General features: G+C 40.8%; 1 protein-coding gene across 8 annotated transcripts in view; it reads right to left on the bottom strand.

Annotated features, from left to right (window-relative positions):
* The window catches only part of fnbp1b (formin binding protein 1b), a 49677-nt gene continuing 33141 nt past the window's right edge, over nt 1-16536 (bottom strand). For 3 of the 8 annotated variants that reach the window (XM_086095995.1, XM_086095994.1, XM_086095996.1), the window contains exons 11-19: nt 15329-15517; nt 10504-10605; nt 7800-7814; nt 7509-7544; nt 4192-4301; nt 3917-4049; nt 2732-2853; nt 2471-2640; nt 1-1161 (exon numbers count right to left, since the gene is read on the bottom strand). In XM_086095995.1, coding sequence (XP_085952121.1) covers nt 983-1161; nt 2471-2640; nt 2732-2853; nt 3917-4049; nt 4192-4301; nt 7509-7544; nt 7800-7814; nt 10504-10605; nt 15329-15517 — 1056 coding nt within the window. In that variant the 3' untranslated portion in view covers nt 1-982. The remainder of the gene's footprint in view (nt 1162-2470; nt 2641-2731; nt 2854-3916; nt 4050-4191; nt 4302-7508; nt 7545-7799; nt 7815-10503; nt 10606-15328; nt 15518-16536) is intronic. The other 5 variants (XM_086095997.1, XM_086095998.1, XM_086095999.1 and 2 more) reach the window with 5 other exon arrangements.

The following is a 16536-nucleotide window of genomic DNA, read 5'->3' as shown; positions in this document are numbered from 1 at the left end:
TATTTTTTGGGCAATAAATTAGTTTAAAAGAATCTTACTCCTATTTTTTTGTTTTTCCACACTTTTCTTTTCTTCGCAAGTTTGATCTTTCTTTCTCATTTTTATTTTTTTTGCAATAACAAGAAAATGGAAAGAATAAGAGAAGTTAGATGCTTGTGGGGATAAAAGGTGAAAATGTCCAAAAGGAATAAAATGACAGCGACCCACCAAAAAGAGACTTTGCAGGTGCAATCGGCAAGAGGGGCTCGTTAGCCTGGGAAGCTAACATTGCTTGTGACAGGTGTGCCGCGGGAAAATGATCCAATTGCACTTAAAAGGTCCCAAAAAATAAAAAAATCATTTTTTGTCAGCGACAGGCAGATTGACGAAATGCTTTCCCACGACATGGCAGAAGGTACAATCAACTTGTGTCACCTGTTGACATTCATGCAACAGGATTAATAAAGTGTTCAACTCAATTCCGAAGAAACCGTCATTATTTCAATACATATACTTTTTTTTGTGACAATATATATTTTTTAAATATTTATATTTGTTTGGTGGTGTGCAATAAGATTTGTCTAAAGTCAAATACTCGCTTTGGCAGACGTTTAGCTCCTTTTGACTCGCATTTTTCCTTCTAAAGTAGCTCACGTTCAACGCCATCTTTATCAAAAGAGCGAATATATTCCAGCATTAAAAAAAAAAAAAAAAAAAAGCATGCAAGTGGACAAATTTGTCATCGGAACCTAGAAAAATAACTTTCTCACATATACTAGACATTAAGGCCTGACCGGTAGATTTTGATGCCGATTCAGTCGGGCTCTACTATTTACCGCCGATTGACGCAATTTTACAGCAGATGACTTTTTGGCATGCGTTCCAATGTACAGCTAACATCATGTGTTTACATTCATTTGGCGTGTTGGCGTTGAGGCTCCGAGGCACGGCGGAGGAACACGGCCGGGCAGTGGGCGGGGCCCCCGGGCGGGCCTAATGACAGTCAAATGTAGGTCATAGCACCTTTGGCGTTGGTCCCCAAGAAGACCTCCACGTAGGACGTGGGCACGTAGCCCTCCTCGTCCTGGTTGCGGCGCACCCGCGTCCAGCCGTCGCCTTTGTCCTCCTCGATGACGTACAGCAGCTCGCCCTCGGCCACCGAGATCGTGCCCTCGTTGTGGCCTGCAACGCAAGACGGGACAACTTCTTACACTACTTTTTTTGGAGCTGGAATTCATTTCCATTAAATTTCCCCCCCAAATGTATCATGTAAAAAAAAAAAACACATCTAATGTGACGTTTTGTTTACAAGGCTCATTATTTGATGCCAAACAACAATTTGTCAACATCTTGGCTTCTTCGATGACTTCCTGCTTTTTTTTTGCTGGATGCAACGTTTTGAAAGCAAGCAGCTGTAGAAATGAAGCATTTCATTTTCAGCACTCCTCCGCACGCTGACCACGAAGGTCGCACTCACGCCTCCTCCTCCTCACATTCCAGCAGTCACATGAGCACAGCCATGTGTTTGCTTCGAAGCATCTTCGTTTATAAGCGACGATCATTTGTGGCCGTTTCCTTGTCACCACTAGGTGGCGACACTAAGCTTTGGGACGGGGGTGGTCACTATTTTTTAACAAGTTAAAAAACAAACAAAAAAAAACAAGTGGATGCTATGTGCTGCTTTGAAGACCCTCTTTTGTTGAATTAGTTATAGTTCTTTCATAAAAAAATATAAAAGTTTCCTCCTGTAAACATCATTATATAATTTATACACGTATTTAAGGCAAGTTGTAAAATGTTTGAAGTCCTCTTGTTTATGTTTAACGAATTTAAAACATCCTAAATCATGCTGTTTCGACGAAAGTACTGCCTCAAATGGATCGTATGCCGAGGGATGTTTCTTGGGAGGAGCAATATGGCGGCCTTGCGACTTCAAAAGTCTTGGCCTATCGGCTATCCAGTCACATATTCAGACCAGTGGTTTGGGGGCATTAGAAAATAACCTAAAATGAGGCTGCTCGATTATGGAAAAAATAATCATCACGATTACTTTGGTAATAATTGAAATCGCGATTATTCAAATGATTATTTTTTGGTACAAAAGAAGGAAATGTTTAAACATTTAAAAATATTAAGACAAATACAATTATTTGAAACACTATAATTATGTTTGGACCAAACAAGATTTATTAAATGAGTCATTTTAAAATTAAAAAAAGGTGCAAATTAAAGAAATAAAATAAAATAAAAGAGTATTATTCATCTTTTATTTTAGTTTACAATTATCCCGATTTTGTAATTGTGGAGTGTAATAATTGAAATTGTAATTGAATTGCACAGCCCCAGCGGCTTGGAACCAAAATGGCTGACTTTCTGTGTGCTTTTGCTTCTTCGGGCCTTTTTTTTGTGTGGATCTTCTCACGACCGACGCGCGTCTACCAAATCCAAAAGTGGCTCCGGCTTCTGATGAGCTCTTCCCCGCCCGCCTTACCGTCAAAAGGGTACAAAGCTTTGCAGTTCCCGATGGTGGGCAGCGACTCCTCGTCGTCGAACTCGTCGTCGAACTCGGGCGTGCTGGCCGCCGGGGGGGGCTTGGCGTTGGCCACGTTGGCCTTGACGTGAATCTCGGAATTCTGCTCCTCCGTGTAGCTGCCGTCCGGGCTGCTCGAGGGCCAACACGCACAAAGACAGTAAAAAGGTATGAAGGTCTTTCCTCGTGGCGTCCGCCGAGGTGCCGATGAGTACTGCATACCTCTCTCGGTCCTGGGCGCAGTTGTTGTTGACGGCGGTGCTGCTGTGGCTCTCGTAGAGTCCGCTTCGCCGCTGCGTGTCGCTCTTGGACGGCATCCGCTCCTCCACCTCGGCCAGCCAGCCCTGCACGGACGGGTTCGATACGACACAAAGTAATGACGGGGAGCAAAGTAAAGTCTCTCGTCGTTCGTCCAAAAACAAAAAGCCAGTTCTGCAAAACTGAGGCGAGTTTTCAAAGGTCGATGACGCTTGGTTCATTAAAACAAAGTAATGATCGTCAGTTTCATCTTGACACAGAAAGTCTTTTCACTCGTCACCGCCAAAAAGAAGTTTCATATATACATATAAAAGTTGATGTACATTTTCCATGGTTGACGACACTTGGTCCATTAATTCAAAGTAACAATAGTCAGCATCACTATACATCCCCTAAAAGGAGTTCCATGTATATGTATTTTAATTTATGCTTAAAAAATATGTTAATTTTAAAGGCTGACAACAGTGGGTTCATTAAAACAAAATAACGACGGTGAGCTTCACTCTTGACACTGTACTGTAAGTCTTAGCTCTTTATCCCCCCCCCCAAAAAAATAAGTTAAACATACCTTAGATTTAAAACCTCATTTTTATAAGATCGTCAACACTTGGTAACGTAAAACCAAGTAACGATGCACAACATGGGCAATTGGAAAAATGATTAACAAATGTTTTAAGCATAAGATAAGGACTATTATTACTTTGTTTTAATAAACCAAGTATCAACAACCTTAAGAAATTTAAGATAAAAGTTATGTGCCTCTAACATACTGACAACCTCCAGGAATGACGGAGAAGGTGACTGCCATTACTTTATTTTAATGTACCACAAATCTAAGGGAAATCTAACTTTACTTTGTTTTAATGAAGTTGTCTTTTTTTTTTCTTCTCACCACCTCTAGGAATGGAACCGACCCACGATACTTTGCTAGAATAACCCAAATGTGGACAACGTAGCTGGCTGCCATTACTTTGTGTTAATAAATGAGGTGTTGGCAACCTGGTAAAATAAAGCTTAAGAGTCAGCACATGTTCTCCTAATATGGACGTGAAGCAGTCCTCGTTTGGATGCAGCCCAGCTGGACACGTGCGAACCGTTGGCTGCCTTGCGGCGATAAACCAAAACACAGCGCCGGCGAGCTTCGCTTGCCTCAAATTTCTGCACTTCCAGCTGCAGCTTCTCGATGTTCTGCCCGAGCTCGGTGAGCCGAGGGTCCACGCTGGCGGCGTCGCCCATTTGCGGGTTCTTCACGTAAACGTCTTTCATCTTGGTGAGCGCGTCCCTTGAGGAGGAAGAAGGTCGCAGGCGTTTTACCAAAAAGTGTCGCAAAGTAAAAACCGTTTCACGCATGCCGGCCGGGTAAGAAGACGTCGTTTTTGAGATATTTCATCTTGGTTGGATTTGAATGTTTTTTTGCACGGCACCTCTGGTCTGTCTCCTTTTGAATGTCTTTGTGGAGCTCGTCCAGCTTGCCCTGCAGCTTCTTCCTTCGCTGCTCCGGCGGCAGGTGGCTAAAGTCCTCGGGCCCGGAACCCTAAAAGACCGGAAACAACAAAGTATAAATGCAAAAACCTATAATCAAGTGACTCCAGTCGGGCGAGGTATTTCCTTTTGCGAGGGTTTGAGTGTTAGGAAGCACCTGACATGTCGGGAGATACGTTGGCCACTCTAAAAAATGATTTCAAAAATGAGTTAAGTCCAAAACCATTTGAGATGTTTTGTGGTCACAACACGGACGCAACAACGAAAAAAGGCTACCGATACTCTGAAACTTTTTTGACAACGTACAGTCAAGCATTAAAGTACAAACAAGCACTTTTTAATTTGTTTTCATGTTTTCATTCACAAAATATATGGCCTAATATTTTTTTATTATTATAATTATTGCAATAATGACATTTCTTAAATGACAGTAATGTTATGAATTATACTGCATAGTGACTGCTGCCATGCTATTTGTAAATTGTATTTCATTTTTTAAAGATTATTTTGATTAGACCTCTTATCCAATAACAATGGCCACTTTAGATAGTGATTCATTTAAAATTTCATTTCAATAATTTGAATATTTCAACATGTGTGCACATGTTTATTTTCTAAGTGTCTCTTTAGTGGTATGTGCTTTCCTACCGCTTTTCATTTAATTGAGTCACAAAAGCATTTGCTCCATCTCATTAGTCATTTCTTTATTTTTAAATTTAGAAAATAAATTTCACCTGCAAAATAACAGGTGGTTACATTTTTTGTAAATATTTTCCCCTCATTTAAATGTATGTATTGTAACTTATTTTTAATGCACCAAGTAGGAAACTTTTTTTTTTCTTTCTTTTTTTTTGGGGGGGGGGGGGGGGTAACACACACTAATTTGTTTTCCAACATCATTTATGTCTTTTTTTAAAAGCCTTATTTTTTGGTAATTCATTTTATGGTGGGGGGGGGGGGGTATTGAAAAGCTAACGGTGGACTACCTTACAGGTGGATCGGCGGGTTTGGATCTCATTGAGTGTTGGCCAGCACAGGGTGCGACTGCTGGAACTACAAGCCTGGAGCTCCCACACACGCACGGTCACCATGGCAACCCATTGAGAATTAGTGGGCTTACTCCATTTTTGTTATTTAAGAGTTTTTTTTGGGGGTCGCTGCCACGTAATGGAAGTAAACTATAATTAAAGACTGATTTTCATCTGAATGATATGAATTTCTTGACTATGCTGTACTTAAAACCATAACAATAACAAAATGGAGTCAGCCCATTCTCGTTCCAGTGGCTCATATAACCAACCGCATGCAACCCGTGCCGGACATGCCACGCACGCTACCACAAACACGCTGTCGATTGTCATGCGCCGCATGCTAACCTGTTAGTGTTCATACAAACAAATCTATGAGATCAAAATCAATCAAAAACCACAACGTGATTCATGTTTGTATTTTTCATTCTTCTAACCAACCAGCGACAGAGTGTTAGCTTAAGCATAAAGGCTAAAGGGTGAGCGGGAGCTAGCAGGTTAAACATTTGCCGACTGCTGATTTAGCAAAGCTCGCGACTAATCGGTTATCAAACGATCCACAAACTAATGTCCCAGTCCGGGACATTTCTACAATGCTCAACATTTTTCAAATTCCTTGTTGTCCTCTTGTTGGCTTTTTAATAGACAATGATGAAGTAATCGAGTCGTTCATCCAATCACATTCAAATGTTCTCTCAACCAGTCGGAATTCGCCATTTTGAGTCAAATATTTTCTCATGCTTGAGGCCACTTTTTTAAAAATCTTTCTATCAGGGCTGAACATTTAATCTAATTCAAACTGACATCGCCAATGTAGTAGAAAATAGCAAAGGCTACAAAACGCTTCATTTTGGTCGGTTGACAGGCTTTGATTATTATTTTTTTTTATATATATATCTACACGCACCAGCCACTTAATTAGGCACACCTGCCCAACTGCTCGTTAACACAAATGTCCAATCAGCCAATCGCATTGGCAGCAACTCAATGCGTTTGGCACGTCGACTTGGTCAAGATGATCCGCTGCAGTTCAAACCGAGCGTCGGAACGGGGAACAAAAGTGATTGAAGTGACTTTGAACGTGGCGCGGTTGCTGCTGCCCAGACGGGCTTGGTCGGAGTATTTCAGGAACTGCTCATCAACTCGGAATTTCACGCACAACCATCCATTCCCGAGCATTTATAGAGAAATTGCCGGAAATCTCTGAACGCACAACACGTCGAACCTTGAGGCACATGGGCTTCAGCAGCACAAGGCCGCGCTGCACTACCAAGGTGTACCTAATAAAGTGGCTGGTGAGTGTATATGTCTGTTTTGTTCCTATTTATTTATTTATTTATTAATACAGTGTGTATATATTAGTGATGGGAAAATGAAGCTTCATGAAGCACTTGTGATATTTTGTGACTCCCCTAGATGGTGCTCTTTGTTTAAATATAAAGGTTCGTGCAAAGGAAATTGATTACATTTCCACTGCATCTTTCAACCAAGAGTGCCATCTAGAGGAGTCAAAAAATATCACAAGTGCTTCATGAAGCTTCATTTTCCCATCACTAGTATATATGTAGCATCTAAATATGTTCAGCACTGGACGTGCATTCCAAATGACTGTTTCATTGAACACGAAAAGTTGAATTGATCAATCCGAGCTTTGTTTGCATTGTTGTTGTAATCTGATTTTATAATCTACATCCTTATGTTAACGCTGCACTCACAACTGGCAGAATTATTTTTAAGTTAACGTAGGGAACGTTCAAAAGACGGCACGTCCAAGTGTTTCGTAAGACAACAACTCTTAATTGACTGTCTTTCATATTTATGGTTCATTTGCTTTAGCGTAAAACCCTAACATATAAAACCAAAATATATATGTAGAATAAATCTGATAGTGTTTCTTGTAAAACAACTGCGTTGTGTTGATGATCGCACAATAAATCGCAATAGAAAGTGAGACGGAACTTTTTTTTATGATTTTTCAAAATCGTTCAGCCCTGCTTTCTATTTTATATATAAAAAAAAAATCAGTTTAAATGTTCACACGAAGCAATCAATCAATCAATCAAACTCTAGCACCGGCGCTACAACAACACTTAGCGTTCCACAGTGAAGAAAAATCATGCAGTGCGGGGACGCCAGTTGGCAACTACGACTCCAAAGTTAGTATCTTGTCATTAGGAGGGCAGCTAAAAACAACAACAACAACAACAACAACAACAGTAAAACGTGATCACCTCAATGAGATTCCGGACGTGGGAATTGAGTGTGAGCTGCGCCACAGAGCGGGGAATGGGAGAGGGATGAGGGGTTAAAACAACATAGCCATTTTGCATGACAACAAAACAAACAAAATATAAATAACAGCAATGAGACAAAACGCCCGTCGTTACGTCACAGCAAATCCAAAGTAACAACAAAAAGCGGCACAACAACTTGCGTTATCGACAGCTGTGTTACAGGGTGGGCATGCGTCATGCTGCGTTGATGGTGGGTGGTTGGTGGTGCGGTTACACGGTCATGCTTACCAGCTTGAGAGAAAGCTTCATGGTGGGGGAGGAAGGAAAAGGGGAGCGGGGGAAGGATGGGGGGGAGGCGGGAAAGAGAGAAACACAGTCAACGTCAAGAGGGAAAAAGGAGGGACATTTCAAAAAAACAATATTTGCTCATCGGCAGTTTCACGTCGGCTAAATGACAGCGGTTCTCAAACTGGGGTCCGCGGGGGAGGGGGGGGGGAGCTTGGGGGTCCGCAAATTGAAGTAAAACGATGTCGCTTAAGTGTTTACCAACATACGCAGAGAGTGACCACCACGCAAATAACATCAAATGTGTACAAGAGGCTTTTGTCAAAATATTTTTACTGAATTAGATTTGTGAATGATTTTTAAGAGAAATAAGTCTCTTGTGTACATAGAAAAAGGGATAGGATTTTTTTGTGTTTATTTTTGTTCAACAGTGTTCATGTACACCGCACATACAGAGTATTTAAATGAATCGTAAGTATCACTTGTCAAGAATACTATTCTTACTATATTTATATTATACCTCTATCTAGATAGCAGGTCATCAAACTAGCTAGATGGCTACCTACCTAGCTAAATAAATGCTTGGTAGCCAGCTAGCTAGCTAGCTAGCTAAATGGCCTGCTAGAAATTCACGTGTTCACTCTCTAAACTTTGACTTTAATAGCTTAATATTATGAATTTATCTTGTAAAAATGTGACATTATTCTTGCAAGATTATGACTTTTATTTTGACAAAATTGTTCTTGTAATGATGATCACTCTTCTGGGGGGGAATTGCAAAAATATTACTTTGCTATTGTAACATTCCAAAAAAAAATTCTCCAACTACTTTTTTCTCAACTTTTTAATTCTTATGGCATTTAGGGTCGTACAGTGTGTTTGTATTTAATTAGTGTTAAAAAAAAAAAAAAGAAAATGTCTCCCCTGGATTCAGACAGCTTGAGAACCCCTGTGCTAAAAAAAAAAGAGAGGGGAAAAAAAGGATGAGGCCTTAAAGGGGAAGGTGGGTGAGGAGGAGTGCATGAAGATGGTCCCCCCACCCCTTCACTTCCTGCTGCCATGACACACACTGGACAGCAGAGGGCGCTATGAGCACACAAGCAGATCCAAAACAAGGAGGCAGACGATGGACCGAGACAAACTTTCTGTCCCCCAATAACGACTACGAGGAGACCGTATTAAAGCAGCTGTTGTGTTTCGTATTGGTGGGAATCCGGTTATGAGGCTCGCAGGCTGGTGCGCACTCCGCTAATCATGCTCCCATCCAATCACACGGCCACCATTTTGGAGATGAAACTCCACCGTGAAATACTTGCTGCACTCGTCTTGCTGTCTCAATAACTCAGAATGTGGTGGAGGACGCTATAGTCCAAAACCGTTTTTGTGAAAAGAGAAGTTCAAAAGGAGTGACAGGGCTGCCCAAAGTATCGTTGTATTCATTTGATTATAATTATAATAATTGGTTGTCATAATTACATCAGAATCAGAAAAAAAAAAGTACAATGAGAATCTTTTTTTTTTTTTTTTTTTTTACTATTTTACTATATAATTATTTTTTTAATGATTTAATATTTGCTTAGCCACTGTATCGAAAATGACACTCTCCAATTTCATATTACACGATGACGCGTTCAGGTGTGCTACCATCCCAGACTTCTAAGCAGTCAGACAGACACAGATATATTTAACACGTACATTGCGGGAAGCTGCAGGGATCAGTTATGGGGCCCTCTAAAGTGTGACCATCAGCGTAGATAGTTGATGAGTCCAGAGGTGGGATTAAGTCACGTAGTATGTGCAAGTTTTCAATTTTGATCTTTTGAGGCCAATTTGGAGTTACTGTGGCAAAAAAAATCAATAAAGTCTAGCCAATAGAATTCTTTGTTTTATGTCTGAATTCGATTTGGATCAAGTTCAAGGCAAAAGTAAGAACTGCGATCCGGGGAGGAAGTAAAATTTCTCAGTCTCAATGTTTCAAGTGGTTGGATCAGTTAAAACCCAAATATTTCATTTTCTCAAGACGAATGAGAATGAAAGTGGACAATTTCCCGAGGCACTCTGATATCTTGAAGCTTGTTGGTTCTCTTGACATACTTGAGAAGTAAGTCACCTACTTTTTCTTTTTTGGCCCAGGGACCCACGTTACAGATTATGAGCGCAAAACTGGATATGTTGTATCTTCTGTCCAAAGGTGACGATATTAAACCAGTTAAAAGAAGCAAACAGCCCGATTTGTATTATTTCCGTTACTCGTTGCCCAATGAAACTCGTTAAGCGAATCGATACAAATGCCCGATACAACCCCCCCCCCCCCCCACAAAATAAAAAACAAGAACTGTCCTGTTATGCAGTTCAAGTAGAGTCTTTCAGAAGTTTCATCCCAAAACTCGAGTCAACTCATGTGACTCCAGTCCCCCCCACCTCTGGCGATGACATCATCATCACGATGATCATCACATCCCCCGAGGGCGCTCGCGACACTTTCAACTTTTTTTTCTTTTTTTTTTTTTTAATATATATTTTTTTTATTTTATTTTTTTTTATTTTATTTTTTTTTTTCAACTTGACGGCGGGTCTGGGAAAACAGCCGGGCGGGAACGTGAAAAAGCCAGCGCATGTGATGCGTGGGATGAGGTCATCGGACCCAAAGACAGCGGGGGGGGGGGGGGGGGCTCCCTTTTTATGAGGATGGCGCGCACCAACTTACGACGTACTGCCGGGCCTCGAAAGCGTACGTGGGCCGGCCCAGAGTCCTCTTCATGAGCTCTTTGTGACAAACGCGCGAGCGCGCCGATTGTTGTTGTTGCTGCTGCCGTCGTGAAGGTTGTCGGAGAAAACATATGTCAATTGACACAAACCATTTGAGCACTCATTCAATATTCGTGTCGTAAATATGATTACTAGTTCACTCTTTGACCAAATTAATGAAATAATTCAGCGCACGAGTAGAATGACTGTGGCTTGCAATTAAAAATGTTCTCACGATATATATTAAAAAAAAAAATAATAATAATAATAAAAAAAAAAGAGCAATGATGATGACATTTCCGAATGAACAATACTGAGCTCTTAAGAAAAAAATAAAAATAAAATGTTCTCACGAGCGTTGCCACTCTTGGCCTACTAGTAAGCAATTTGACCTTTTATTAGTAAACTACTGTGCTTGCACTAGTAACACGACAAGGCCTAACTAGTAGGAATGTGTCTCGTACCAGAGGCACCAAAATACCCACTACCAGTAGTAGAACAAAATCTTTTTTTTGCAATCAACTGCAATGTGATTAAAGCTGAGTCCAAGTCAATTCAACAATATTTGTCCGCACAGTACGAACATTTTCACGCAAGTGTAAAAAAATAAAAATAAAAGGCTGACGAAAATGAGCAAAATGTCAAACAGCAATGAATCAACTTCAAGCATTTCACCTTGATGCAAACCAGTAGTCTCGACGAGTCGACAAATGGATTCGCCGTCTCCCCAAAAAACAATTATGCGTTCTCTTAGCATGCCATTGAAAATGGTGCAGTGTGCAGAAACGTCCTACGGCAGTGAAAGTCGCTCTGCTTGTGCACTGAATTGTCCTACAAAAGTGGACCTTAATTTGCATATGAAGGACATCAAATAAATGCTCAAAAGGCGTTTCATAAACAAATCCTTATGCTGTATACAACACCTCCACTGGCACAATTTCGGAATTACTTGTGGTGATCAATGCATACATCCACAATATCATTTATTTATTTATTTCTGTCTTCTGTATGTGCTGTGTTTTCGTATACTAGACTGAAATTTGCAAATTGATGTTTTATTTCTGTGCAACTTAGTGCCAGCTATTTGCTGAAAAATGTACCTCTTCGCTAGTTTTTTTTCCCTGAAATTCCCTACAATGCCACAAGAGGGTGCCAAAGACATTAACTCATTAATAATCCAAAGTAAAAAATCATGAAAATTATTTTAGATTTAGCAAATTGATGAAATGGCAAACATATTGGTATCAGTATCTGTCCTACTGATCCTGCATTGATATTTAATTGAAATCTGTGTTTTTAAGAATTAAAAATCATGGAAATTCATTCACATTTGGCAATTACAAGTTTTTGCATTTACTCGGCGGCTGACTGCTGTCCATATTTAACTGTTCATTCCGATATAGCAATTTGATGTTGCATCAAGTGAAATAATTGAAAAATTAGCCCAGTATTTATTTTTTGTACCAAATCTTATGTGGGCCAATTAAAGAATACAAGGTTGTTAATTTTGTGTGCCAGTGGGAGTGGAATGAACAAACTCTCATCCCGTAAGTTTGTAACATGGACAAACATGAATATAAAGCAAACATAGATACTCCGTCTGATGAAAGGACACATGGGAAAACGAGCAGCTTTCATTTCGATGCCAACATTTGCCGCCAACGCGTCGGCTTGAACGGCGGATATTGCGCTTCCAAAGGACCGTCGTCGCAGCCCTTCCCGCTTTTTACAAACCCGCACTTCCTTTTATTCTTTTCTGCTAAACTTCAATGGTTTCCTCTGCACGTTGCATTGTGCCTTTCACATGTCACGTTCGCACCAATTCATACGACTTTGAATAACGGCTGCCCCTTTTGAAATAGAAAACTGCAAGCAAGCCGGGGAACGCGATAACATTCAACGTTTGGTCGAGAGCTGACATTGAACGTTTGCGATGCTAACGAATGTTGATCTTACGTCAGGGTTCGTTCAAGGTCGCAGGGTTTTTCTAAACGAACGAACGAACGAACCCTGACGTAAGATCAACATTCATTAGCATCATAAACGTAGTCTTCATGTTTTTTCTTGAGAAAGACTGCTTAGAGAACGTTTAAGATAACACTGGAGACCTTGAACGAACCCTGACGTGAAATCAACAATCGTTAAGTGTCGGAAATGTTCGTCCCCTCGTGGAATTTGTTAGCAATAGCAATGTTCAAAACTCAACTTTATACAATTTAGCATCACTGATACGTCTCGTATATACGGTTTTAATTTGATAGAAATCTAACTAAATCCCTTGGACACGTTCGACACTTCAAAGCAAAACGGCAGACTTCCTGTAACTTTTCCAACACGGCTTTGTGCGACTTTTTTTTGTGGGTCACATGACGGACATGTCAACTACATTTCATGCTCCCACTAAGTGATGCTGTCTTCAGAAGCTGAATTTTCCAAACATGACAACAAGTTTTCACCAGAACAAACAAGCCTACACAAGAATAGATGTTAACTCATTCACTGCCATTGACGGCTATAGACGTCAAAAATTAATTTGAACTATTTCTATTATTAACATTTTAATCGTCTGACGCCCCTAATTTTTAATAATATATTTTTTTTTTTATTAGGTGCATCAGGCGATTACATTTTTTAATTGTAATTAATCACGACTAGTTAACTCACGATTAATCAAAAAAATTGTATCTGTTCTAAATGTACAAGAAAAACGATTCTAGGTTTTCATACTCTTGTTAACAAAAGTGGAAAAAATGTGAAACTAATAGAAATGGTTCAAATAAATTTTTTACGTCTATGGCAGTGAATGAGTTAAGAAAAACTGAAAAAGGTGACCTACTTGTCCGCAAAACAAGGACCAGACAAAAAAAATGTCACAAGTTGCCTTAAATGCATTTGTGTGGTGCAGAAGGAAAACGTGAGCAGTCCTAAGGTCAGCGACAGCCGGATTGGGGAACGGGAAGGTGCGTTTTGACCTCGGTGACGACGACACCCTGGTCGTGCCGCTGCTGATAACCTCGAGGAAGTCACAAAACTTGAATTTCGAACCCCCAGCCTCTTAGCGGCCCACCAACCTCAGATATTCACTGAAAACGTCACCTATTCACGCCTATCCATCTATTTTTGTGCTCCCTCCGCATTGTCCTAAGATAGCTTGGCACCGAACGAAGCTTCGTTGAGACGAATCATCCGACTGTGCTACTTTCCTATTTGCGACGGCGCCGTCTGACGGTCATCTCGGAGCGTTTCAGAACGAGCACAAAAACGATAAATGGCTGAAATTGCAAATATGCTGCAGACGGCTGCAGTCCCCTTTTTTGAAATGAACAATCTGCCTCCAGCGAGAACGAGGATGAGTCTCCATGATACTGTCAAGGCGCATGGCGAGGGTGCGAGGGTGCGGGGGTGGGTGGGCGGGGTTTGTTGTGTGTGTGTCGTGAGGTGTTAAGAATGAGGACAGAAGATGAAGACACAGCTGGTGAATCAGACAGCCGTCACTGATTCATAGGAACGGGAAGAGAGTTAAAAAAAAAAAATTAGAACAAGGACCTGAACCGCACCGTATGAGGCAAGGCATGACATGAGTGACATTTGGAAAGAAAAGCTCAGATTTAAGAGTAAAGAAAAACCAAACTGATGCCCTACCTCAAATAAACACCTCCTTTTGTGAGCTTATCACATTAATATTCATTATCAATAAAACCTGTACCTTGCATAACAGAAATGATACCTCATTTCCTTCCTTCTTTTCCTATTGGCTGGCCCTATCATAAGCTCCAATTAGTCTTAACGTGCCATCCTCGACAATTTAACGCCTCCCTCCATATTGATGACTCGTTCTCTCGTCGCTTGTGCAACTTTTCCAAAATGATCCTTTTGGTTTTGGTTTAACGCCTTAATGGTTGAGATTATTCTAAAGGGCTCATTGCAGTTGAGTAAATAAATGCCCAGACGAGTATTTGTGGCAAGGTGAAGTGGTTTTGTTTTGTTTTGTTTTTGCATAGGGGGGGGGAGGGGCATGATCGTAATGTCAATCTATTTGTACATTTCAGTTAAGTAAATAAACGCCCAAGTCACTCTTTGTGGAAGTATTTATCATGAAAACAAAAAATATATACATCCATAAAGTATAATTTTATACAACATCCAATTTTTTGCTTTGCTTTGGTCAACATTTGGGCAAATGTGTTCTTCTTTTAACTATTATTTATTTGTGTAAAAAACAATATATAAAATAAAGACTTTAAAATTGCATTTCCACAAATAAACACCAGGCATTCTCTGCAGTGGTTAGGGTTCGGCCACTATTAGTGGATACGTATTTATTGATTGCCATTCATTTGAGAGAAAACTATTATTTTTTGACGGAAAAAAATCGTATTACATTTTCACAAATAAACGATAAATCTCTGCAGTTGAATAGATTAATGCTTTGGCAAACATTTTTTGAAATATTACTTTAATAAAAAAAATAAAAGTGTTTTGTGGAGGGTAAAAAAAATTTTTTTTGGGGGCGGGCATATCTAGTATTATTATAAAAAGTGCATTTGCGCAAATTCCAATACCTGCTGCAGTTGAGTAAAAAAATAAATAAAAATATTGCTATATGACTAAATGAGTACTGTACATTAATTGTGGGTTGTAATGATACCTTGTGGGCCCATACAGTGCGGCAGGTGAAGCGCTCAGGTGTGGAGACGCACAAAAGCATGCACAAAGCTTGGCACACGCACACGCACACACACACACACACGCACGCACACACGCGCGCACACGCACGCACTTACCCCTCGCCTCAGGCTCCGCAGGCAGTGCATTTTGGGCTTGGAGGCCATGAAGTCGTTGAGGCGGTGCGAGAGGGGCTCCTTGTGCTGCTTGGGAGACTGGGAGTCGTTGGGAACAGCAGAGGGTGAGGGCGGGGATGAGGCTGGGGGGGCGGGCGGTGGCTGGCGGGGGGACGTTAACAGGGACATGAACTACCGGTAAAGGGAAAATCATAGGAGGAGAAAAAGGGGGTACAGAATCCCAACGGAGGAAGAGGAGGGAAAACAAAATCAATCAGCCTCCTTTGACACGTTGAGATAAATGAAATCCAAGACAACATGAGCGCAACGTCGATATTATCGGTGAACTCGTGAGGGAAAAACACAAAAGACGACGAAGCAGAGGTGCGTTGAAGCAAGCAGCCCGAGCGCATGCAGGCGTCCGTTTTGAGCCAATCTTGGCGAAGTAGACGTCCAAGGACAAGATGAGTCGGTGATGCCATGCACGGTGAGATGTCATTCCAAAAACCCAAAGCGAAAGACGATCAAGTGATGCAAGAATTTTTTTCTAAACCAAAAATTCTGATGCTTTTGTGCTAGAGTACAGTAATCCCCCGCTTTTCACAAGAATCGACGCCCCCTTAAGTCATTTTATAGTTGCCAAGCATCAGAAGTGTGCGTGTTCATGCACAAGCAGCTACCCCAGATCAACTTGCAAAAGTCTTAGTTTCTCGATCTCCACATGCTTTAGTACAGTAAGTTGGTGACAAGGAAGTACTATAATCAGTTTTTTTCTCCCCCTGGTAAAACTTCAATATTTTACTACTTGCTATTCGCTAACAAGGAGCAGAACAGCAAAGCTCATAACAGATGTTTGATCCATAAACATTTCCAAGATCTTTCTGTGCATTTCTGTTGCATGCTGACACTCTCTGACATGTTTTGCTAAGCTAGGTTAGCATTAGCATGAGTTTGTTTGCTTTAGATTTTTCAACAAGCCATCATTTTGTTTTGTGTCCCGTAGCGTAATATGTTGTAAAACGGGACCAAAAAATGATTGGAATGCCAGAACTGAGCTTTGTGGACTGCACTACTTTCCTATTTAGACGTGGCTTTGATGACATCTTCTGGATAAGCGAGTTCCTCAGCAAATAGCTTGGAACGGCTACCACCCACAGAAAAATGGGTCATTAATCGTGAACCACCAATATGTGGGGGATTACTGTATTACT

Source organism: Leptonotus elevatus, chromosome 15, assembly GCF_054856555.1.
Source record: "Leptonotus elevatus isolate MCC_2025b chromosome 15, RoL_Lele_1.0, whole genome shotgun sequence".
In the NCBI taxonomy this organism is placed as follows: Eukaryota; Metazoa; Chordata; class Actinopteri; order Syngnathiformes; family Syngnathidae; genus Leptonotus; species Leptonotus elevatus.
This window is presented reverse-complemented; position numbering and strand designations above follow the sequence as displayed.